Source organism: Rhipicephalus sanguineus, chromosome 5 (genome assembly GCF_013339695.2).
Source record: "Rhipicephalus sanguineus isolate Rsan-2018 chromosome 5, BIME_Rsan_1.4, whole genome shotgun sequence".
Lineage (NCBI taxonomy): Eukaryota > Metazoa > Arthropoda > Arachnida > Ixodida > Ixodidae > Rhipicephalus > Rhipicephalus sanguineus.
In genome coordinates this window covers 23702095-23728433 of record NC_051180.1, presented here as the reverse complement: position 1 = coordinate 23728433, position 26339 = coordinate 23702095, and the positions used below count along the sequence as shown (strand labels likewise).

General features: G+C 44.9%; 1 protein-coding gene across 1 annotated transcript in view; it reads left to right on the top strand.

The window, feature by feature from the left end:
* The window catches only part of LOC119393365 (synaptogenesis protein syg-2), a 58783-nt gene extending 33463 nt beyond the window's left edge, over positions 1 to 25320 (top strand). Inside the window, exons 3-8 of the mRNA XM_037660340.2 lie at positions 13920 to 14055; positions 17881 to 18014; positions 18195 to 18396; positions 19725 to 19858; positions 22739 to 23027; positions 24498 to 25320. Coding sequence (XP_037516268.1) covers positions 13920 to 14055; positions 17881 to 18014; positions 18195 to 18396; positions 19725 to 19858; positions 22739 to 23027; positions 24498 to 24598 — 996 coding nt within the window. The 3' untranslated portion in view covers positions 24599 to 25320. The remainder of the gene's footprint in view (positions 1 to 13919; positions 14056 to 17880; positions 18015 to 18194; positions 18397 to 19724; positions 19859 to 22738; positions 23028 to 24497) is intronic.
* Positions 25321 to 26339: the final 1019 nt, after the last annotated feature.

Genomic DNA, 26339 nt, shown 5'->3' with positions numbered 1-26339 from the left:
CGTTGCACGTCCTACAGCACTCGCTCTGAAGTCGCTCTAGTGAGCAATTTTCCGCTCCCCCTGTCTAGTAATAGCTCGCAACTCATCACGCTGGGTTACACACACAATTAAAATGGTCGACAGTCGCTACCACCCAGGCAAGAAACTTCATACGAAATGAGCAACATATGTAAGTGTATCTAACAGACTGAAGCACGTTCACTGAGGCGTGGCTAACTCGATGAACGTGAGTTAACTCGTATGACGTGCGTCAGAGCGTGGTTTTGCAATTTAGTAACTGCAAGAATTGCCAGACAGCACGCAGAGTCACGTACCTGGTGAAGAGCTGAGTTCACTAAAATGACGCAAGCAACAAAGACGAATACCTTCGTTGGAGTCTATAAATAGTTTACAACACAGCTCAAATGGCTAACTTTAGCTTTGATTGTGTTTAATTTTGGCTAAGTGCTCGCGGAGGCACACCCAAAAAAGAGAAATGTGGCGTATGGAAATGTCGCACTTGTGTTGACTTTATTCCACACAGAAAAGAACCAGGAGCCAGTACGCGAACAAATGCCTAAAACACCTCAGCGCACAAGCAACCTAGAACACGATGTAATATTACAGAAGCAGCACTCAGGCGCTTTCATTTACCATCGTCAGCATTCATTCTACCAATTTATGGAAATGCGCCTGTTACATGGCCTTCCCAATATCAAAGCAAACACTGTCATCACTACAAGAAACGAAGGTAACATATCACGAAAGCGAATCTGATCCATCATTTGCTTAAGTTCACTGCCGGCCAACCTAGCCGCCGATATAATAAAGAAAGCGGATTTTTTGGAGTTTTAGGCGTCGCTAATTGTTATCGAATGTTCAACAAGAAACTACAAGACAAGGTGAAAAAAATTCAGTACCTGTATGGACTGAGCCCCTTTTTAATTAAATCTTATTGCGCAATGGCACGCAGATTTTTGCAGCATATTATTGCGATGTCCTTACGCAGCTTGTACAAATGCACCTTTTTGGCTCTCTAACATAATTAGTTGTCAAGAGAACAGTAAAGAGGAATAATAATAATAATAATCAATCAAACGTTTATTAATCAATCAAACGTTTATTTAATGTGCCCAGGAACAACCGTAAGGTCTTTGTACTGGCGCACGAAAAAAAAAAAACAAAAACAAAACAAAAAACAAAGGAAACATTCATAATAAAATATCAGGGATAAAAAACGTTATAAAATTGCACATATACAACTATGCGCAGGCAGAAAAAAAAATATAACAGTGTACAAGGCTATGTAAGTACAGTGCAAAGCTCGAATAATAATAATAATAATAATAATAATAATAATAATAATAATAATAATAATAATAATAATAATAATAATAATAATAATAATAATAATAATAATAATAATAATAATCAATCTATCAATCAATCAATGATTTATTTAACGTACCCAGGAACAACCGTAAGGTCTTTGTGCTGGCGCACGCAAAAAAAAACAATAAAAATAAACAATACAATACAGACAGTTTTCAGAAATAAAAAGAGCAAAAACACGTAGACAAAGAGAAATGAACACAAAAGGGGAGGAGTAAAATAAGAAAACACGAGAAATATTGACGGGGCATAAAACATTAGATTGCATATATACAACTATGTGGAAAGACTGAGAAGGGAAGACTTTGTGCATTGTGCCACACTATGTCAAAACAGTGCAAAGCTCGGATAAAAACAATGATTGTGGGCTATGAAAAACGTCAAGATCAAGAAAATTACCATTATAGAGACTTTGTATTCTGTGAACGGTAGAGTGTTGGAAGAAGCAGGGGGTACATGAAACAGTCTGTTCTCTCTGGTTAACTTACGTGAAATTCGAAAATTTACACAATTGAGAAGTACAGGGCAGGATATGATACCGTGGACTAGCTTGTAAAGAAATAAGAGATCAGAGCGATTTCGTCGGCAGTGAAGTGATGGCAGTGATAATAATTCAGCAGTACTTGAACGAGATCCAGAGTCATTTTTAGCAAAGCGATGGTTATATATGCTGAGGAATTTTTTCTGGACTCGTTCAATGGCGTTACCGCTGGATTGAGCAATGCCATTCCATATCACGGACGCATACTCAAGTTGTTGAAGACATATTGCCGTGTACAATTTGTGTAGGGCCATGGGAGACCTGAATTCTCGAGATATTCTACAAACACATCCGAGAGAACGAAGGCCCCGCATAGCAGCACGCTTAACGTGAGAAGAAAAGTTTAACGCGCTGTCAACAACAACACCAAGATCACTGATTTCATAAATCTTGCATACCGGCACAGAATTGACAGAGTATTGAAATGACACGCTAGATGTTTTGCGAGTGATAGACATGAATTTTGTCTTCGAGGTATTCAGAGAAAGGTTATTACCGTCGCACCATTCGGAAAAAGAGCGCAAGTCTGACTGCAGCAAGCGACAGTCGTTAACTGAATGAATTTCCTTAAAAATCTTGATGTCATCGGCATACAAGAGGAAAGAAGAATTACGAATGGCAAAAGAAACATCATTAACGTAAATTAAAAATAAGAGTGGGCCTAATACCGACCCTTGAGGGACCCCACTAGTCACTTTATACAAAGAAGACGTTTGGCCATTTACGGCAACATAACAATATCTATTGAGCAGATAGCTCTGCAGGAGATTCACAACTGACAAGTCAACATCAAAGTGCGCAAGTTTAACCATAATCAGCGTGTGGCTGACTACGTCAAAAGCCTTGCTCAGGTCACAGTAAATTACGTCAACCTGTCCTCTCTGAGAAATAGGTGTGGAGATCTGCGTCATGAAACTAGCAAGATTTGTGGTAGTTGAGCGGCCAGCGAGAAAACCATGTTGATTAGGAATCAGTGAGTTTTTGACACTAAAAGACAATATGTCGTGAAGAGCCAACTCGAAGATATTTGATGTGGCACATAGTAGAGAAATCGGGCGATAATTAGAAGCATCTGTTTTAGAGCCCGACCTAAATACTGGAAAAACACGAGCAGTTTTCCACATGCTTGGAAATGTGGAAGTGTCCAGGCAGTTATTAAATATCGTAGTTAGTACTGGGACAAATATACTACCATAAGCTTTTAGTATGGCGGAGGGGATGCCATCTGGCCCACATGATAAGGATGGTTTTAAGCGCTTAATGCATTCGTAGATAAGATTTTCATCCAGCGACAAAGCACTGGATGAGCTAACCGCCTTGGGCTGTTGTCTGATATCAGTGCTAGAGTCTGAGGCCTTATAAACGGATGAGAAATGCGTGGCAAAACAGTCAGCGACGGCATGCACTTCTACCCCATTTGAGTCCAGTAGTCTGAAGGACTCTCCGCTTTTGCTGGACCGTTTACGTACATACTTCCAAAACTCAGCCGGCCTGTCAGAGGCGCTTTTTTCTAAGAATTCAATATACGAACTATGATCCCGTTTATATAGGCGTTTAGAGAGAGTTCGAAGGAAGCTGAACTCTTCCTTCCACTCGCTGGATGGAGAACATTTAGATTTCCTGTGTGCGTGATCTTTATGCTTCAGTGCACTGATAAGTTCAGATGAGAACCAGTGGGGATATTTACGTTGTTTGGGTGTATATTGGGGAATAAAATTACGCATGCTGCTCAGTACAAGCTCCGTAAACCGATCAACCTGCTCATCAACATTTGGTTTGTCAGTAACCTGTGACCACTCAACGGTAGACAAGTGATGATAGAGGCCCGTGTAATCACCTCGCTTGAAGGCAAATCTCGGAGATTTGTTTACGTAACTGCTGAAGCTCGTTGTTTCGGCTGATGCGGATAATCTTACGTTAAGTGGTGGGTGGAATTTGTCCGGACGTACAAGAGAGATGTCGGAGCGGGAAACTTCAAGGGGTTGATCGTTTGACACACACAGGTCTAAGACGTTGCCACTGGAATTGACGACTGAGTTATGTTGCAGTAGGGAATTAAACGCCAGAAAGTCCAAGAGCAGGCTGCACTTTTTCTCTATGAAATGATTGTAATGAGAAAAAGTAAGCGTGCTCCAGTCAATTCCAGGTGCATTGAAATCCCCAAGAACAATAATTCTGTGCCCACTATGAGAAGATACCACAAGTTCAATGGAAGACATGACATCATGAAACGAGGCAGGGGACATGCTGGGCGGTAAATAGAAACATCCAATAATAATAATAATAATAATAATAATAATAATAATAATAATAATAATAATAATAATAATAATAATAATAATAATAATAATAATAATAATAATAATAATAATAATAATAATAATATAATAATAATAATACCTGTGCATATTTCCTCATATTCATCTTTGTCATTGCACAAGTGCCATAATTTCATTTTTTAAAGCTCTAAGCAAATGTAAAGTACAGAAGCATTCCCATTCATTGTGCCTTGAGCATCGTAGTTCTCCTTGCAGTTGCGTTTAAACAAAGAAGAAAGTACTACACTGTACGTTTTTCCAACACCGCGCGAACTTTGTCCCTATGCCGACTTAGACAAATCTGTGTTCTTTCCCGCTGAACACTGCACAAAAGAGCTCGCGTGGGGACCACCCATGCGAAATCACACTTATAGCGCGTGCCGTGTTCGCAAATAGCGCGAAAGTGGCGTGTGCGAATTGAGGCCGCGTAACCGAAAGCGTGCCATATTGAGCGGACTGTTTCCGCCTAAATGACCCTCATTTCCCACCCCATTTTTCTCACGCGTTTAGCCGGGCTTTCCCAGCTCGTACCAGAGAGATCCAACCAGAAGAAAGAAGAAAAGACGAATGGCATCGCAGTACTTCCCATCTACTTGCCCACAACTTCAACTGCAGCTGCCGAGCATATTACTATGACAAGTCTTTTGCCGCCTGCGAATTCCTGTGAACATTAGGAATGTCGATTTACGGTCGCTACGCAGCAGCCATACCCGAAGAAGAACTGTGCAGTGCAGGCATACAGGAAGCGAGCGGAAATTCGGCCTTCTCGGTATGACGTATGCTGCCAGTAAAGCGCAAAGAACACCCGAAGATGAAAACAACATGCGTTGTCGCATGAGTACGATCTCATGCGTTGTCGTCTCCCTCTCTCCGTGTGTTCTTTGCACTCTACTAGCAATACGAGATACATTCAACATTGCTGCAATAAAATATATGCTCCTGTGTAATGCCACGCCACATTATGAAAAGTACATAAGCGATTCAAACAAGGGCTTGAGCACGACAGACACTGTTAGTAAATGGCAACAAAGGCAGAGGCGTTTTAAGAATAGCTTTCAGTATAGGTATGGTATAACTGTTACAGTAGAGTCGCGTGTGAAGTAACGCACTTGTGTCGAGGATTAAACTTGACTTGAGTTAATCTTCAGACCTAAGATCTGTGTTTGTAGTTATGGTAGGTCATACAAGCCACATATGTTCCCTTTATCCTTTGATAGCTTTTACGGTTGTTTAGGCGATTGGTGTACCAAAACCTCTGCGAACTATCTTGGACACGTCGGCGTCACCGACACCCTCCCACAGAGTGGCATCGTTCACGGCAAGCGCACTTACAAAACTGCGTAGTCCGGGAGGCAAAGAAAACAAAAATAAACGTCGCATAAAAGAGTTGAAGCTTTCGAGGGCTGTTTAGAGCGCTGATATTGAGCACAGCCGTCGATATCAGTGCCGCTTTTCATCCTGAGCGCCCGAGCTTGGGTGCTGAGTTTGGTTAAGACGACAAAAGTAGGCCCAAGTGCCAAACAACTGCAGCTTGCCGCAAAACAGCGGGCTTCCGATTGCCACGCTGAATCACTAATGGAAAGAATGATGCGAGAGCTGGGCTGCAAAAAGAGGGCGGGGATAAGGTTTGAAAACGGAGGCAAAGAGAGGCTGGATTAATATTGATAGAAACCGAGACGGGGAGTGCGTGGTGGGGCCACGCGCAAAAACATGCTGGCGACGCGTAGTTTCCCCGATTTTAATAATTAATTGGCAGCCGGCACACTCGCTCAGTAGCGTCGACTCTGCGTGCAGCGACTCAAGCGGCGTGTATACATTAGCGACTGAGTGCTTGGTCGCGAAAAGTCGAACGCCCGCTTTGGCGTCCTATGTCGCTTTTATTTCTTACCGGGTCGATTTCTCCAGCATACGCGATGACAGCTGGAAGGGCGTAAGTGGTACGACGCTACGCTGTTTCATAAAATATTCGAATACGAGCCGGCAAGTGTAAGGATTCAAAGAGGAAAAAAAATCTTGACAGATCAACCATTTCGCGCAGTCTGTGTAACTTGCGAGAAGAAAAGTCACAGTTTCGCCGCGAGGGCGAATCAATGAATGCGTTAGCAACAAATTAGAATGTTACGTGAAGTAAGGCTGGCAGTTAACGCCATTAGGATACGATCTGGCGTAAGGGAATACGGCCGCTCCAGGGAGCGAAGTAGTTTTCATGCTGTCTGTCGTTTGAACGACAACTAAGCGTTGAGAGTACAGCACGTACAAAGGGATGAGTCGTATACTGATCTCAGTCGAGGTATAGCACGCGGGACCGGGACCACGCCCTTTTGATCAAAGTTCGCAGTTGCTGCACAAGCGACGCAGCCATGTAGCGTCCTATGGAAAAGTCCTTCAAGTAACAGAACGACGTGATGAAGTGGTGTGGCTCAACCGTTGAGCCATACACCCGTTCAGAATAGTGCCCACATAGAACAATAGAGTGTGTAAATATTCCACATTTTGAATATGGTTTTCATGTTGAGTGTTAGATAGGCTGCCTCCAGAAGCGCTAAAGTTCTAGTGACTAGCATCTGTTACTAGCAAGCACTGGGACGAGTGTCACGCTCACCAAGGAACCCTATCATACTGTCACTATCATACTATCGGCGCTCACACTTGCATTGATTGTATGGGACCCATATTTATCAGCGTTGTTATGTATATGATGCTTAATCCATTACTGTCCTGACGGAGACTTATGGTCAATGATCTGTACTGGAGTCTGTGCCTCGGGACACACTCCATAATGCTCCGCCGATCGCTGAAAGATGAGGGATGGCCTCCAAACGACGCTCCAGGCACGACCCTTTTTCGATGCGTCGTCGTCATTGTTGAGGCTAGAAATGGGAAGGCGGAAAAAGAAGGCGCAAGATACATGATAAAGAGAGAGAGAGAGAAGGAGAATGCAACCTTCACTGATGAACTCGATATCTTAGATAGAAACGGCCGGCAAAGAAAAAAAATGAACGAAAGGTAACAGAAAATGGCTGATGCGAGAAAAGAGCTGAAATGACTATGTACACCCCCTCGCTCCCCCCTCCTTTGCTTTTCAAAAGAAAAGAAAAAGCTTCTGCAATTTTGTGGACTTCCCAAGGTTTCTAGTATGGGTTGAATGACGACTATTCGGACGAAGCGTGGCCTACACTTATGAAGCTCAAACAATTGAACTGGCTACAAATGCAGGGCATAAATTAGGCCACCGTGTCCTTTAAAAATAAAACGCCAAATTAAAAGCGAGGCTGGCATTCACCTCTGTTAGTATTTTTTGAGCAACTATGCATAAGTGGAGGTAACGTAGCATATAATTTGAACCCTACCGCTATCCTATCCACGCACATAACAGAACTAAAGACACACTTTGTACCAATGAAAGGAGAATAAAAATATGAGCTCGGATCCAAGCATTCGCTTTACACACGGTGCTCAAATTTTTTTTATGAACGAAACACACTCGCGGCTCCGCGCCTATTGATTCGGCTTCCTCGAGGAATATGAGTGTAAAGCAAAGTGAACGTATTCTCAATTCTGTCACCTTTCAATGGCCGCCCTTGGATTCACTCACTGTTTCTTTTGTTTCACGTTTCTGAATGCTCGGGCTGGCAGCTCTTTTCTAAACACGCCCCGGTTCTACGCCTTTTCGAGTTTCTCCTGGCAACGACACGTTCCCCTTCAAAACCTCTCTCCTTCCCTCCATGTCAAACGCACGGCCCTCCCGAAGCGCAGATGCCGCATTGTTTCAAGGTGTGACTGAACTAGAAAGGCATCATCGTAGACTTTCTGAGAGGCTTTTCGCCGCCGGGCACGTAAGCACGCTCTTGGCGCCCTCAGCCGCTTTTTCCTTGACACATCTAAGATTTTATTCCTGATCCGATTGCACTGTTCTATTCACTATGCTATTTTGATAAAGAGAAACTGGAAGATGCCTAGAAGATTCGCGAGCGAATCTGCCCGGATGGTGGGCGTAAACATTGCTCCCACTATGAGAAAACATCACAGCAGGCCGCGCGAAGAGGCAGGCCACGTCGGCCTGGGTCATTCCCTAAAAGCAGGAAAGAGCGTCCGTGCCTTCAAAAAAATAACAATAAATAAATAAATGGAAAGGGAAGGGGGCGGAACGCGCTTCCTGCGCGCCAGGAACGTGGCGAAGCTGCAGACTGTCGTAAATCACGAGAGCACTGTTTGTGTGCATGTTCCTGGACCATTCACGCATGCACGACGACAGATAGAGGATCAGAACAAGCGCGTGGAGAAATGGCCGACACTTTTCTTCACGTATGCACGGCTGCTGCAGGAAGGGTACAATGGGAGAAACTATAAGTGAATGGGGCGAGAGCTTGACGGTATAACGGGGCATACCGCGAACATGACGATCTCTCACGGTGCCCCGCGGAATACATATCGTCTAGCCTTCTAACCTCACTTCTTCTCTCTCTAAGCCGTAAAATCTCGTATTCTCAAAATCTTCTTGTAAGGAACGCGGCTGCTCCTATTGCCAGACATGCATTTTTTTCTTAAACATTCAAGTCTTACGATCACACCGCTTTGTAAAATGGCAACCTTCATAGGAAGAAATGATTTAGAAATAATGACGCTCGCATGAATAGATTCTGCTGTGTACCGCAGCTGCAATATTGGAAAAAATGGCCCGATTCTGTTCCTTCGCTTGTCTTTCTTTTTTATCATGCTTCGGTATGAAAATCAAGTGATAAGCAGCGAGAAAAGATGGCTGATTGGCAAACTAACCTACCAATGGGCTATCCATAAGTCGAAGTAGCATTGAAAGCTGAACGTATACATTTAGTAAAAGGCTCATATACACAAGGAATACACCTTAGGACGAAGTCTGATAAAGACAAACGTTCGTACGTTCCTGTTTGTTGCCAATATTTTTCCGCGTGTTGGTCATTCATAATTTATATTGTCAGGCCACTCCGCTTTTGTGTCAGCTGCCAAGCAATTTTGCAGTCGTCATCTATTTCATTAGAATAGAAGCTTGAGCGAGTCGGTAGGGTTTCATACTTGTAAATACGCCTGTCCCGTCCACTCCTTTCGCCTATCATCCAAACACCGTCAAGCGCACACATTTACAAGTACGTCATCTTTTATCGGTTGTTAAGGTCCTCGGTTGGACATTAAACATGCCAAAATCCCTGGTTGCTTTAATATGCTGCTATAAAATTTCTGTATTGTCGTGGACAAGAAGCAACACGTAACTTTTGAAATGTGACGAGACGTGACATGTTTCACGGTGACTCTAGCACCCCCCCCCCATTTTTTCCTCCGTAAACCTCCATTTTCATTATGATTATAGCCAAAATACGACCAACATTTCTGAAATGACGCTTCTGAACCGTGACGTGGGCCAAATGGACAGCACGCTCGAGCACGCGCAATTGCCCCAATTCTGTATATTTCTCGCCACCCCCATCTCCTCCTCCTTCTTCCGCGTTGCCTGAAATCCACGGGGATGCTTTTCAGCCTGCAGTAAGCAGCAAGTTTTCACGTTGTAAACGGAGATGGTCAATCATAACGAATACATGCGACAAGTCGCAAGAACTTTTTATCAATTGTTGCCGCTGCCAGAGGTAGAGGGTACGCTGCAAAACAACAGAGACGTGGCGTCACTGCTAGATTTATAGGCCGTATGCGCAAGTCAGCCAGCCAAACGAAACGTTTCTAGCTAACTACAACTGTCTAACTTCTGCATTAATGTCCCGCGGCTCCTTGTAGACTTAAGCTGTTCAAGTCGAGCAATTAATTAACCGAAGCCTGGCTTCTATGGACACATCTAGATGTATCGCAATAGGTACTTCTCTCAATGTCCTGTCTCACTAACCAATACTGTTTTGTTTGTTCACCCATGAGCGCGTCACTGGACAAATGACTATGAAACGCGATTCCCTTGACTAGCCCTGCATTTGTACTTGTTCGCGACCGTGGCTTGAGACAATCACGAGACCTTATTCGTTTTTATACGCCAGGAAGCTTACACGAGATCGGATGTATTGTGTTAGCCCCCTGGCGCAATAAAATCGATTCTTCGTTTCTCTTACGGCACAGCATGCAATACGAGCGAATATGAGGGCCTAACGCGTTGAACTGAGCTAGGAGAGGCACCTAAAGAAACGTTACTACCAGGTAACTTCTCAGAGTGTAGCAACAGTTCATGCAATACTCCTCTAAGCGCGAGTTAGGAAAACTTGAACGAGCAGAGTCGTATTGGATTATTGCCGATAATGCACATGTACTCTGCCTGCCGTTCCTGCATTAAGCAGAGAAGTAGCCATGAACCAGAAGTGTGTGAGTGGGGCAAGGGCAACGGAGGATGGTACGGCAGATCGTTTATCCTTTCATCTTTTATTGTGAAAGATACTGCTTACGCTGGTTCTCTTGCCGGACAATGAAGAAATTGCTGCGCCATTGTCAGTTCCAACAATGTGATGCACCTAGTGTGCTTAGGGACGACCTTTGCCTCTGTATTGAAACGACCGTGTCAATCTATCGGCTACACGGAGACGTGAGCGACTGGGCCTTCGCGAGTTACAAGGGAAACGCAAGCATACATGGGTATAAGCTCGCGCCACCGCACTTACGCTCACTTTTCTGCGTTTGGTCGAGGGCCCGCGGAATGGCGCAGCATATGGCTTTGTTTAACACCGAAAAATCTGTTTTTCTCTCACTGCACCAATTAGACAAAGAACGGTGTTACTTAATTAAACCGTGTAATTTTTTTCTTTTTTTGTCAAACATAACCTCTTTATTAATGGCTTTGGGGGCTTCTTTTGTTCTGTTCTTTGGTAAAAAAAAAGGGGGTTACTTGAGTTCTCTGCGTACCAATTCAGTTCAATTACACTTGAATGTGCTGATTGTTGCTAAATGCAGTACTCGCGAAGGTTATGCCACGTCCAACATCAGAAACAGTATCCGTCAGAAACAGCAGCGAAATATATCCCCCCCCCTTTTTTTTTTGCAGTGTTATTCTTGTTACGCAGGTGATAATTTTTTTACAGTGCTCAACAAGCCTGGATGTACAAAAAAGAAAAAAAGGAACAGAAGTAACGGCGCGGAGCACACTGTACAGGCACAGAGTAAGCTGGAGGAGCGGCCTCCTTCCACGATAAGAGACTGCTGATAATGAATATGATTATGAGAATAGGGGTGATCGATTGTGACTGAGCATTTTGTAACTTGAAAGCAGATTCAAAAGAGTTCACCTGTTACGCTCTCCACGTGGCGTGACACATGACGAGATATTATCCAACTGCTCCGCTACATGTGGGAATACATATAGCTGCACGCATGGCCCCTCGCTCGATATGGTGCCTATCATGACGATGATAATGATGATGAATTGAAACTTAGCCCTATATACATTCAGGCTCACTCTAGCGAGAGTATTCACAAATGATATGCTTAATCATCAGAAACGCGTACATGCGTAATAGGCTCTTATGTCCGCCTATTGCCTCGAAAGCGCAGTTGCCCCGGTGTAGGACGGTCGGTAGTACTGACGCAGAATCAATAAGCGTCAGTGATGGCCACGCCAAACCGCAGGCATAACAGAAGGGTCTCTTAAACTCGTGACACTACGGGTGGAAGATAAAGCTATCGTACGGATCCAAACTACGCAGGCTATAGCGTACGTAAATCCAGTACAGTTTCACTACGCAGTTGTAAACTCGCGTGTTAGTGAGCGAAAACATCTAACTGCATCGCTTTTCGAAATCGGTGTTACTTCGATTCTATTTGCGCGATCATTCCACGCAATCACTACCGAGATGTGGCAAGTGTATGATGTCCACTGCTACGCTCTGTTCCGCCGTTTTCGACTGACAGTTGTTCTTTTGTATGCACCTGTCTCAGCGAGCGTGAAATATTTGTTAATGGCAGTCACTCGATGTTTTTTAGTGGACTCAATGCGCATGAGGCAATTCACAGCAACACGGATTTCCCCACTGTTACTTGCGTATATTGAAGTACAAGAATCGAAGAAAACACGGTAAAGTAATTGAAAATAAGCGTGCGATGTGCGCAGTGTTGGCGCACTTGGTTAATGCGCGTTACAGCACCTTTAGCGCCGAGACCCATACTTCTTTCTGCGTGCCCAGGCCACACCCTATACTTCCCGATTCGGCGAAAAAGGGAGAGAAGTCGGGCAAGAGGTTCTCTCGAACTTCTCGAGCAACTTCTCCAAGATGCTTGGCGATGTTCCAGCCGACACCGTTAGGCTGCACCTCCTACGGCAATCGCGACAGGGTAATCGGGCACTGTTTATTAATGGAACCACACTTATCGTGTAACCGGACCTTGTGCTATCAAATGATGCCACTGACTGATACTTGGGGAGACTCGCAAAAGCACAGCACAGTAATGGTTAAGACGCCTTTCGACCCCTCGAAAGGAAGCTTACTTCGCTGCTTGTCGGTATTGTCACGTGGTCTTGACGGCGAAGGACGCAGAACTCAAGCCGGTAAAAGTTAAACTCTTTATTGGGCGAACGCGTGTCGAGGAATATAAAGACTGAAAGTGCAAACAACACTCGATGTACAATGATAACGGCGAGCACAGAGGTCGGTCGTCGGTCAACTGATCGTCGGGTAAAATGTCCTTTATACATGCGAAGTAGAACTTTCCAGCGCTTTCGCTGGTGCTCGAGTTAGCTCTAGATAAAATTCGACTACTCGTGTCGTGCGTGCAATCTCATCAGAACAGTCTAAAACAATCTCGGAAGTTTCCCGAACATTCTGGTGATGGCAGCGCCGAGCGGTATTAACACGTGTAACAGTTCTTGTGAGTAAGGCCGATCAGACATAAAAATAAAGCAATAAGCGCGTGTGGCAGTGGTGGTGGTAGCAACTTTATTCAGAACTCCGGCAAATTCGTGGCCTGGGCCTAGGCCGCCGCCGAGGAGGACCGGAGGTCCTGTCTCCTCGCCGCCTCACGGGCTTGCTGGATGGCCCGCGATTGATCTTGTAGGTTTGAGCTGCGCAGCGCGGCCGTCCACCGCGCTGCAGCTTCAGCTGGGGAGACTGCATTTTCTTCGCCTGTAACCACGCATTCCCAGGGAATGTGCCTATAAGAGATGCGTGAGTCCAGCCGCATAATTTGCAGTTATCGTATGCTCGTTACTTTCAAGGAAGGAAGACGAAACGCGGGACATCGCACACGTGTTTCTAGTGTCCAGTTCACTCTCTCCCATCACGTATTTTTTTTTATCTGCTTAGCGACTTAATTAATTTGATTTGATGAGTACATTTCATGAAGTTATGTGTATTCGGGGCTTGATGAAAAGATTGCTTGAAAAATTACATTCGCGCGATTGCGATTAGTATAGTCTTTTTACTTTCTTATTGAACTTCTACATTAACATAATTCGTGTGCATATTGTTCCATTCTCTTGGTTCAGTCTAATTTCTTTTAATTTTGTGTGTTATTTGTTGCTTATATTTTTTGTGGACTTAGAGTGTTGCTTATTCGTGCAATGCCCGCATGCATTTAGGAGTAACTGGGCAGCTTAAACATTGTACCCTTGTATCAGAATAGCTGGCTCTACTGTAGTTTATACCTTCCCTTTTGTATACAGCTACTAAGCAGCAATAAAAACGAATACGTCATCCAATGAGCTTGTTTTTCTCCCACTATCTATGTTCACGCAGGTAAGCCGCAGTTCTGTCGGTAGCCTCTACCTGAAGGAGACCGATCTCAAGTCAGAGGGCCTGTACGCGTGCGAAGTGTCGGCCGACGCACCTTCCTTCCAGACTATTCGTTCGGAAAAGGAACTGAAGATCTACGGTGAGAGCAGAAATTCGCAATTACATGTATATAATGATAGTATTTCGTGACAAAAAGTGTTGCTTATTAAAGTTTTAAGTGTTTCTTTAGTAAACGACATGTTCATAAGTTGATAAGTTCATAAGCGATGAGTGAAAATAAGATGAGTGATAAGTGATAAGTGATGATGAGTGATGATAAGTGAAGCATGAGCGCAAATTGAACTCGTAGAATGCACTGAACGGCACAGCGGAAAGACTTCAACAAACGTCGGTGTGCAGTATTTGAACCATATTCACAAGAATATGTTAAAGGACCCTCACCACCCCGCGTTCAAAGACGAGGGAGTGGTTTCCTCCTCGCTTACGCTACCCTTTCTACAGGTCATATATACCCCTCGCCACTTATTTCTTAAAAGCACGTGTACATGTCAGCTCTAAGCGTTGACCCTAAAAGATTTCGCGCTTGTTGGCTACACGCTATCTCCGTTTGCGCAGTCGTAAACACAGAAAATGAAGTGAAATCAGTTGATCACTCACGATAGTCGTACGAGGCAAGGAAGAACGGATGGGCGGCTGCATGGCAAAGCAGTGCAGGAGACAATTCACATCTGATATCTCGCGTATATGGACAAATCGAAAGTATGTACTATATAGACGTCACGGGAATCGCTCTTCTGCGTCACGAAGTGAGCCAGAAAGACGAGAAACGCCAGGAGAGAATACTGCGCTCGTTTTTTGTATATTCAGAGGCTGGTGAGGAGCCCTTTAAAAATAAACCGCCGTGGACCAGACTGTTGATCGCCTGCAGGGAGCATCCACATTAGGTAAGGGGCTGCGGGTCATATGGGGCGAAGGACCGCGATAGCGTTCATCCAGCCTTTTTTTAATCCCACGGTTACCGCCAGTGCTCGCTCGCTATCAGCTGTGGCGTAATCAAACAAGCAATACCAATGCTACTACGCCGACAGCTAAGAACTTGGGTCAGGTAACGTGTGATTTAACTAAATTGAAGCGCAAGAGTAAAATAATCTTGTTTATAGACGTGTCTATATTGTTCAAGTTAAGTTAGACGGCGGCTGTACATAACTTGACTCCCTGCTAAATGGAATGGTTCGTGTAAGCTGCGCGAAGGCCCCGTCACCGCCACGCGTTTATCAAAGAGCGCGGCGTTGGTCCACACACACACACACACACACACACACACACACACACACACACACACACACACACACACACACACACACACACACACACACACACACACACACACACACACACACACACACACACACACACACACACACACACACACACACACACACACGCTGCAAAATATATGTTTTCTTTTGAATGATTCGTACGCTGCGTGCAAACTTGTCCATATCTATCTAGCAATCACTTTTAGTGCAGCAGTATGCCAACAGCGCCCGACATATCTCTCTGTAGGAATCTATAAACACCAAGGTTTTCGTTTCTACCTTTGGCTCAAGTACAAGAGTCTACACCAGCTGTGTCTCCGTTTCTCCTACATGGCTTCGCTGAAGAGCAGGCACTTTAGCGACACGTTCCAACGCACCCGATATACCTGACATACGCGCGAAAACTGTTCCTGCATTCCCTAATCATTCATTTTTTCTACGGGGCAAAATGCGATTGCTTTTGTTTTCATTCTATCGCGAACGCGAAAAAAAAAACGCAGTGCGTTATCCGAATAAGGCGTAGATTGTGAGATGAAGTGGGAATAAGATAAGTAAGCCGTACAACAAGGAAGCGGAATTTTCAAGCTCTTAAGGGGAGCCGTATACGACAGGCTAAACTCAATCTGTCTTTTTCTCGCCTCAGTCACCTCCATCCATGCAGGTGCTTTGTTCCCGAAACAGATATTCTAGCCTGCGCGCTTCGACGGGTTTGCTTATCGGTGTTACAATAACATTTCTTTTTATGTCGGTTTATATATAGGAGAGCCAGAGAGCTTCGAAAGGGGGCCTCCAAAACACAATATCCTCGTTGTGTGCCACTTAAATCAGAAAAAAAGCAAGTCCCACTTGATGAAATGCAAATATGCAACTCACATGAGGGAGCTTCTGCCGGTAGACACAAGCGCAGCTGCATTTACCCGGCCTGCCTTTAACCCCCTTTACTTTGCGAACTGTCTGCACATATTTGAAAGGCAACCTTCACCAATGAGGTGCTGATCTCTTTGAATCGAAAGAGGGTTTTCCTTTCAGTTACCGTTACCTTGTTCCGGACGTACCCGTCAGTTGACTGCACACGTGATGGCCTGATTACGGCAATTCTTTACAGCGAGCTCAAGTAACCAAGCTGAATGAGATTTACATAGTCAACTAATAAATGCGCTCAGGCGGGCGAGGGTTGCGCACAAGAGTCACAGTCATTCGGCGCACTCTGGCTCTAAATAGATCACGGCGAGAGTCAGCCCCCACGAAAACCTCTCTGAAGAGTTAAAGCTTGACGCCACCCCTAGCCAACTTACACTTCGCTCCCGTTCACCGGCTACATAAGTAGCGCCTTAATACAGGGGCCTTGCTGCTTGCTTGGAACGAATATAACTCTTAGTGGCGTGGGAAAAAAATAGAAATGGGTGATGCGGGAAACATAGGTGCCATAAACAACGAGTTCCGCGGGGGTAACCTCTTACCACACGCTGATACAAGAAGGCGGTCTTGTGCGAGGCGTCCAGCACCGCTCATAACTCTACGCTCGGATCCCTCGGTGTCACATATACCCCCCTCTGAGCTTCTATTAAAAGAATGTGCCCCTGCATTCTCCGCTCCTTTTCATACGCGGTCGGCGCGTTGCAGCATCCGCATTTGCTTTTCTCTTTCGTACACTTGAGATTCGCCGAGGAAGCGATGGCTGGGGCTTTATAAAGTTGTTAGATAAAGCGGGCATTAAGTGCCACCGAATTCCCGGCGAGCGCGAGTGTCGCCGAGAGTCGTTAGTAGTTCGCAAGTTTCAAGGAGCGCAACCCTCTCTTCTGCCCTTACGACCGATCCCCGTCTTTTCGACGCACGCACGGGAACGCCAGAAATGCACATCGGCGAGACCGTTTCCTCCGATTCTGCGTTTGTTCGCTTCTGCTGTGATGTGCGCGACTCTGTCCCCTGGGTGACTGCATTAGCGGGGTAACTCATGCGCGCGGCATTTCAGATCTCGATTGCGTTAAGTAACTTGAAGGGGACGTGCGGCTAATTTAAGCAAGAGTGTAGCTACGCCCCTGCCTAATATTCTATGACGACGTTAGTATACTTCCTATGTGGTAAAAAAAGAAAGAAATAGCGCGCTTAATGCTTGGGAGTATTTTTATGTGCGCACTATTTATGGAAAGATGCTTTAATATTAATCTAGCTCTTCGTGTCAGCTTTCTGTGGATGTTATAGAGACGTAGTAGAATTATCAAAGTGCATATTGTGATACACTATATTGCATAATTAGGTGTAGTAAGAACTTGCATTTACTTGCGGTTAAAGACTGCAATACACACTCGCTATTGTAATTGTAAATAAACAGATGCATTATCTTGCCTTGAACTTGCGCTTGGAGCGTTTCTCGCGTCATTAAATAACTCAGGCCACTGTAAAACTCTTTGTTTACAATCACATAGTGTCACACTTCTTCCCTGGGAAACTGTACAACAAACTAAGCTATACTTAGCTTTAACGGAGGTTTAGCGCATCCAAATGAACGTGCATTAGCACGGATCCGCCAGGAAAGAGGTGAAAGCACTTTACTTCCTTTAAAATTGTATAGTATCAAATACACTCTTTGCTTTTAATGACACATCCCAACTATCCGATTTTGTTTCTTGATGTACCGTACACAGTTTTACCAAAGAAGGGCCCCGAAATTCGCGGCACAAAGCCGCACTACCGGTTCGGGGATGCAGTGAACGTTACCTGCCGAGCTGGTGCATCGAAGCCGCCAGCTGTGCTGGTATGGTACATCAACGGCGAGCAGGTGAGTGTCGCAGATCGCAAACAGCTCAGCCTGCACTATCAGCGCGGCTACATTTCAGGACAGAGTGCTTAAGTACAGAAATACACGGAGGGGTGCGCTATATGATATGACATTTTAATGGCTACTTTTGTTGTCGTTGTGCCAGTTGAACCATTAGATATCGCCGCGTTTTGTTCTCAGGTTCCCCCATCTTTTGAGAAAGTTCACCCCATTCTCCGCGACGAAGACCAGCTGTACCATTCGTCCCTGGGGGTGACATTCACGGCGGAGCCGCGCCACTTCACCTACGGCATCATGAAACTGAAATGCACGGCCACCGTGTCTGAGGCATACTCGCTATCCAGCGAAGAGATCGTCGCTGCGCAGGACGCTAAAAGCACGCGTAAGTGGATTGTTAAAATGCCACTCCCCCCATTTCTTTTTTTTTAAAGAAAGCGCGACAGATCTTTTAAGTCGAACGATAAAGGGGGCGTTCATTTTTACGCCACCATGTACTTTCTTAAAATACTAAAATACTTTCCAAGACAGTTCCTTGTTCCTCTCTGCTAAAAGTTTATACGTAGGTCATTTAGTTAGCAAATTTCACTCAGACTTAGGACGGCGCAGCTGTAACTTGCAAAGGTAAGTGCCATAGGAAGTAAGCACAAGAAGGAGCGCGGTGGCGACATGTTGTGTTCGAAATGAGCATAACATTAGGGTGGCTTGTTGGGCAAGTTGGTACATAGTTCTTCGTAAGGAAATGCCAGCGGCACCAAAAGCATCCAGCACCCTTCTTGTTGCTGCCTCTTTTTTCTTGTATCGGTTTCTTATGCTTTCTCTTGGTGTTGCTGGCATTTACTTACGAAGAGCATAACATGCAGGAACGTAACTTCGTGAACGAATCTGTGCCTCTTATCTGGTGGTGTAAGCTAGTCAATAGTGCAATAATGATGTGACGGCAACCTCCCACAGTTTTCTTTATATTCTGTCAAAATAAACGCCAGGGACATTTATTTCGCCATTATAATAAAATACGTTGAGTTCACGTATACACATGTCTCAGCTAAGCCAATATCACTAATTCTGGTACGCCTGGAACTTACACGCAGCGTTACAAAATCAGCAACGGTTTCTCACTTCAGCTTCCGTGCTTTTTGATATGTTTGCCATGAGTTGGCTGGATGCTTACTTTCGGGGCAAAAGGACGAGCGTTTTCTATACCAGAACCGACCCCTCTTTCAGAATGCTGAGCAAGGAAGGAAAGACTTCATGCAGAAAGTTAATTTGGTCAGAAGTACCAAGCTATTTAAAATATTTAACGCTTCCTTTTCTGTGCTTGCCTCACAGTAATGGAGATGCTCAATAGAAGAAACGGCAGAGGTTCCTCCCTTACTTCCGAAGTTAAAAAACAAAAGCAAAACATAGGTGGCTTCGTCGCTGCCATTTGACCTCTATGGAACTAGACAATACTGTTCAAAAGCCCCCTAAAATTTGATTTATAGCTACGATAATAAAAACTAATTTTGCAACGGACTAACTGGAAAAGCCTTCCCAAACTTTTCGACAAGGCCATACCGCCAGAGTAACGACATTCACTTCTGAAGCACAAGTTGATGGCGATGGCGATCGAATCGTTTATAACGATGCTTGACGCTACAGTCGAAAGAGGAATTCCTCCCACGTTTTGCTGTATACCATTTCTCTCTTGCTCCCGCGTTCTGCCCCCTTCAGGTTCCGAGGATGACAAGCCCTCGATCACGGGAGGCCAGACGAGCTACCACGTTGGCGACTTGGTGAACGTGACTTGCAGCTACTCACGATACGGACGACCCATAGAACTACAATGGCAACTCAATGACAAAGAGGCGGGTGCATTCATTTCTGTTTAAAGTTTCCACTGCCATTTATTGCAGCGATGTAGGGCCGGCGCGATACGATGTAATTTGCTCGCCAGACGAACTACCACGTTATATCCTACCTTCTATCCAGCGCCTACCTTCTACCCAGCAAACATTAGAAAACATGTCACAGGTTAATGTATGGCTCTTCGCGTACTCCAAGGACCACTTGGGAGTATGCTGATCATACGGCAAACTCGCAGGTGAAGGGCACTCATTGGGAAAACGCATTGCCTGTGACCCCTTGCATTCTTTTTGAGGGTGCACAAGTGTGCGCCCAGTAATTTGAAGCTGAACATATACTATTTGAAGTAGAGAGCGTTAAGGGTCATACTGCCAGGGTCAGTCTCATTTGTGTCCTCTTGGCCGTTTTAGGCCGAAATCTTATTTTAATAACTGTAAGTGCTCGGGCCACTGGCACCACGTGTGATGTAGGCTATTTATTTCCACTTTACATATAAGAAACAGCCTCCAAGGTTTGAATAACAGAGAGCTGAGCTAGTTGGTAAGCATTCATTCTAAAAAGACAAGGCGTGCAAACACGGACACAAGAAAAAAGTGAGGACACCACAAAAGCCGGCTTTTATGGTGTCCTCACTTCTTTCTTGTGTCCGTGTTTGCACGCCCTGTCTTTTTAGAATGAGCCTCCAAGGTCTTTTCTAAGATACTATATACCGAAAATAAACAAAGAGCAAACCGAAAGTATGAAAGGGCCAGGCCAACTGTGTTTGAAGTTTTGGCTTTCCGCAGGGTATCAACTACGCCATAAATAATAATTTATTGTGAAGTAGGACAGCACCCACTACACCACTATTCGTCTTTCTGTGGATGAGCGAGCCACCCGCTACACATCTGTAAGGTATTATGTGCCCTTTGTTGATGCTGCGTGTGGCTGATGACGATGAAGAATTGTGGCTGAGCGCTTTGCAGTGGGTGGGAAGCATTAAACCACACACTCGTTGTGCAATTAGCATTGTGTGTTGACTGGTTGTTAATACAGCGCAGCTCTTAGGCGCCCGTTCCTGCGTTGAGCGGCGTCGCCGTCGCCGGCGTAACCGATAGACATGAAAAAGTAACCTACAGACATGAACAAATAAAATGAGAAAAAAATGTGAAAGTTTCGCCGCAACGGCAAAGCAACGAATGCGATAGCGAAAAATTTGAATGTCACACGAAGAACGGCTAGCAGCTCGATACTTGCAGCGCGCCGCTGAAACGGAAAGGACTCACGAAAAGGACACACACAGGACGACTGCGAACTAACAACGGTCATAGCTTGACCCCTGTAGCGCGCTGCTCAAACACAAGAAAGGACGCTCGAAAAGAACGCACAGCTATACACAGGACGAGCGCGAACTAAGAACTGTCACAGTTGTTACTTCGTGTTTGAGCAGCACGCTACAACTGAACGCTCTTAGATTTTTTTTCTTGAAAACTGCGGTGCGTGGAGTGACCCCTTCGTGTCTCCCGCCGCGCGGTGGCGTTCGACGCATTGTTTACCCGGCATTCCACATCGCGAGTGAGTACAGAGATGGGCCACGTCTCAAGGACAGTTTTAAAACTGATGGAAAACGTAAGAGTGTTGCTTTAAAGCACGCTCTTCGGGCAATCTCACGGGTGATACTGCACACGCTGAAGCACCTCGGAGATATACGTGCCGCGAGCTTTAAGCGGTGTTTATACATAGCTCGCCGCTAGTTCCCTAAACAACCGGTGGCGCGTGGCTGAGGGGTTGCAGGTTCGAATCCCGGTGGCGCGCTTCGGGAAATTTTTTTCTTTTAGTTTATTTTTCTTCGTGGCTTTTATTTATATATACATACATATACACATCTGGAACATGACGGCGACGGCAACGCCAACGGCAAAAACCAGTCGAGAGTGTCCGTATACCCAGGGTCGAATGGGATTTGAGCCCGGGCCTTCTGCGAGTCAGTTGAGTAATGAACCACGGAGCCACGCTGGTGTTTGAAACTCATTTGCGAAAAGACCCTATACAGGCGTCATGTCACGCAAGGAATCGTGTTAACCTATGTAATGTAGCGTGGCAGAAGAGTAAAATAACAACCAGTCTTCGCACAATGCTAATTGCGCAACGAGTGTGTGGTTTAATGCTTTCCAACAACTGCAAAGTGCTCAGTCATAATTCTTCATCCTCATCAGCCACATGCAGCATCAACACAGTGCACCTAATACCTTACAGATGTGTAGCGGGTGCCTCGTTTATCCACAGAAAGATGAATAATGGTGTAGTGGGTGCTGTCCTACTTCACAATAATGTGATGATTTATGGCATAGTCGACACCCTACCGAAAGACAAAACTTCAAACACAGTTGGTCTTGCCCCAATGCGAAGCTGCGCTCAGAATTTGCATTAGGCAGTATCGTAATCATCGGCGAATTTTTTCGCTCTTCTGCCAGTCTATATTACGTAGGTTAACAACGATTCCTTGCCCGACATGACGCCTGTACAGGGTCTTTTTGCAAATGAGCTTCAAGCACCAACGTGGTTCTGTGGTAGAATACTCGACTGCCACGCGGAGGGCCCGGGCTCAAATCCCATTCGATCCTGGGTATGTCTTTCTCATTTTATTTGTTCATGTCTATCGGTTACGCCACCGACGGCAACGGGGACGCCGCTCAACGCAGGAACAGGCGCCTAAGAGCCGCGCTCTAAAAAAGCGAGAAGATTGGGAACAAAATGCAAACCGATTAACCGTTCATGGATATCTCATATCTAGTTCCAGCAGACATGCTTCCCTGTAGGTACGCGATTAAGCCGTCTGTCGTAGTTCTGTAGATTGTCTCTTGGATCAATGGTGATCTACGACCACGGTTCCGGCTGCGCAGGTGTCCAACCGGTACCTCGTTCACTACCCAATTCAGCGGCACGAATCCGGCCGCCAGGTGACCTCGCTGGGACTGCGCTTCACGGTGAGGCCGAGCCACTTCGTGCACGACGAGATGCGCATCAAGTGCATGGCTGTGCTGTCCGGCGCCGGCAGGAGCTCATCCGCCTCCACGTCCTCCTCGTCAGCCGCCGCCGGCGCAAGCGGCGACTCATACTCCGAAAGGGAGTTCGTACTCGGCAGCAGCCATCGTTCGTCGGGACTCCACGTGCCTGGACACTACGGCGCTGGTGAATCGCTTAGTTTATTGCTCAAGCGTGGGGTTTTTGATTTATGTAATAATAAGGTGCAATGTCCATGAAACAAGTAGCGAAAGGCGGGCCAGTCGGTACGTGTCTTAAAGAATGAATTAACAGCGCAAACACGGGACGAAGTATGGAAAACGAAAACGGGTGCTGACTGCCAACTGATTATTTACTGGAAGAAACCAAGAATATATGCATACGAAAAAATATGCATGAACTAAGATTAGGTAACATTTTAGTCAAGTCAGTGACGTCAGATAGCGCACTTCCTTGTTTAGTAGCGAACTGAATTCCTTATTGCCCTCGTATGTTTTTTTCTGCATCCCGTGTTTGAGCAATTGATCCCTTCCTTAAGTCCATAAAAAAATTGGGGCGATGATACACTGCCTGCAGTGGAATGCACCGAATTGTTTCTAACCACATTAGGTTCCTTAACGGGCGATTAAATCCCGGTTTACGAGCGTTATTACAATTCGTTCCCGTCAAAATGGGGCCCACTTGGCCGGGAATCGAACACGCGACCAGCAGCCAGTTGACATGGCCGCCGAACTGCTATATTTCGGGTAGCTTCAGTGGTCTTCTTTACACTACGCTGTAGCGTATAACATACCACGCTGTCAATACTCTGACGTGATGAGTACCAGCTGCACATTTACATACCATGTTATTACAGTCATTGATAGACGTCCAATTACCCTCAGATAACCAGCCCACTATGCTTAATCAAAGGTCGACGCATACGTGCCCTAAACACAGTGCGCAGCAGTCCCGTAAGCAAACCGTCAGTATTTCATGGCAACAAAATGAATTATGGACATGAATAATGCAAGCATTCTACTTCAACCTATTTCGATCGGAGTGTTCTGAGCACCGGGTTATAATAAATTAACATAATCGAGCGAAAGCAAACGCTGCTATGTATCAGTCATGCTTTGTTGAACACGACATAGGAGGCACTTACACTTGTAAGACTAGTCATTGAAGTACGGCGCAACCAATTTCATTTGAAATGACTTGAGGCTGTTGCATGCTCTCGTATGGTTTGCTGCTGCTACTTGAAATGCGTAGCGAAGTACGCGCCACTTTCATGTTTCTGACAGTCGGTACTGTTATCACTACGACCACCGGTGAGTTCTTAGAGCCTTCATACCATGGCGCAATCGGATTTATTGTTCTTATAAGAAATGTATGCAGCATTATGCTTGATTATGAGTTTATAGCTTTGATGCCAGAGGGTACCAAATGTGGGCTTGTTGCTTTGTCATCATGGAATGGCTTGCAGCGTAGGGCAGCAGGAAAGGAGGACACGAGGACAAACGACAAACGGCCACAGGCGCTTGTGTCCGCTTGCTGTTTCTTGCTGTGTCATTGTTTCCTCTCGCGCTATGCTACAATACATTCTATATTAGCGCCAGTATGTGAATCTGAACTACGTACTTTCTGCTTCTTTCGCAGTTGCGGATTCCAACGACTCGCCGCCTTTGACGTTAGGGACTTTCACCATACAAAGCTCAGCTACGTTGCTCCTTTTGACGCACCTGCGAACGGCATCGTGAAAGAGCCTTCACTCAGGATCAAATTCGTGTGCTTGTTGTATGCCCTTCCGTCAACCTGGGTTCTCATCTTTCTAAAACACCGTATTTACACTTGTTCTAACGTGCTTAACATAATTTACACTATTCATCTGGGCATGAAAAATAATGTAAATAAAACAGTGCCTTCGATTCACGTCATCAATGACGCAGTTAACGGCGAACAAAGGAGTGACTGCTGCGAACAAAATGTAAATATCCACAAAAACGAGTATAATTACAACTACCCAAATAACAGAAGACGCGCGCTCCTAAAACCGCGATTACACGTCGGAAGATTGGAACCCAACAGACCTCGCAAAGCGCGCTAGAGTGATTTTATTATCTTTTTTTGTATAGTGTGGTATTCATTGAGAAGGACAGAGTTGCTTGATGACGTCATGGTGAGAGCACGCGGGTCTTCTTTTGTATGGGAGACCGTTAGTATGTTAGTGCAATGCTCGTTACCACTGTGTAGTCTTGTGAGGCAAAACTGGATATTTCGACAAGGCATCCAATATCTCATTTCACCTATCATACAACAGCGGTTACCAGGTAGTACAGTGATACATATACAGTAATGATATTATATTTGAACAGAACGGTAGCTGATCCCAAAAAGAGGAAAATTGAATTGTGTACCACTGCCAAGTGAAAACAGCAGAAAAAATAGGTGATTGTATAATTCGGTTTTTTGTTAAGGAAGTGATTGTTAAGGAAGTCAAGACGACATCTCATTTTCTGACACCGAGAGAAAGAGTTATCTGAATGAAAGATACTCTCTTGTACTTAATTTAGCAGCTTATTTAGCAATTTAGCAATTTATAAGCCTTCTTTTGCTTAGTTATGCTGATTTAAGCGCTTTTGCCCACAATCGTGCAAGTACGACTACTGGCATATTTCACGAATTCCTGGGTTTAGAATAAAAAATGTAAGTTCTCGGTTTCGTAACTATCATATTATTTCTGAGATACATCTTCGAGGACAAAAATTAAGGCCGAGAACACGTACGTTAGCGAGATTCATTGCAATTTACTTACGCCGTTTATTTTGTCGAAATTTTATACGCCTTGTCTTTCGTTCTACACATGCTTAACGCACACTTTCATGAGTTTACTTATTTTACATTCAACGTTTTGTACACACTGCACGGCTTCTATTCCATACGTGGCGATGCTCAAGAAGCAAGTTTCCCAGAAAGCACCAATCAATGATCGGTTCGCAAGTTTGGAGCTGTTTACATAACAACGCCAAAGTATTACAAGAGTCTATGACGCTCCAACATTTGATTTCTAAGTTTGCATTCAAGCGAAAAGGGAGGCCCCCTTGTGACACCGCCTACGATGTTTTCGTAGTACATTTCCGGATAAGAATTATGTGAATATCAGCAGGCTTCCAATATTGCAAAATGGGCTTTTTATTGATAGGGGGTAGCGTATCGTTCTCATGTATGTGTTCGATACAAGAGAACACTGAGTCAGGCAAGTCCTACATGTATACTGACAACTAGTTCCGAAAATGATGACTGCGACTGATGCTGAACAGTTTCGAAGAAACTTACGATTTAAAAGAATGTTCAGCGTACGATCAACGTGCAAGGCTGGCAGTACTTAATACAATCGTTTAATTTGGCAGAATACATGTTTTCTTTCCTTTTTTTTGTTCTGCTTATAATTCCATCAACTCACTCCTTTGAAGTCCTAAACGGTTTCTTTTTTACTGTGTA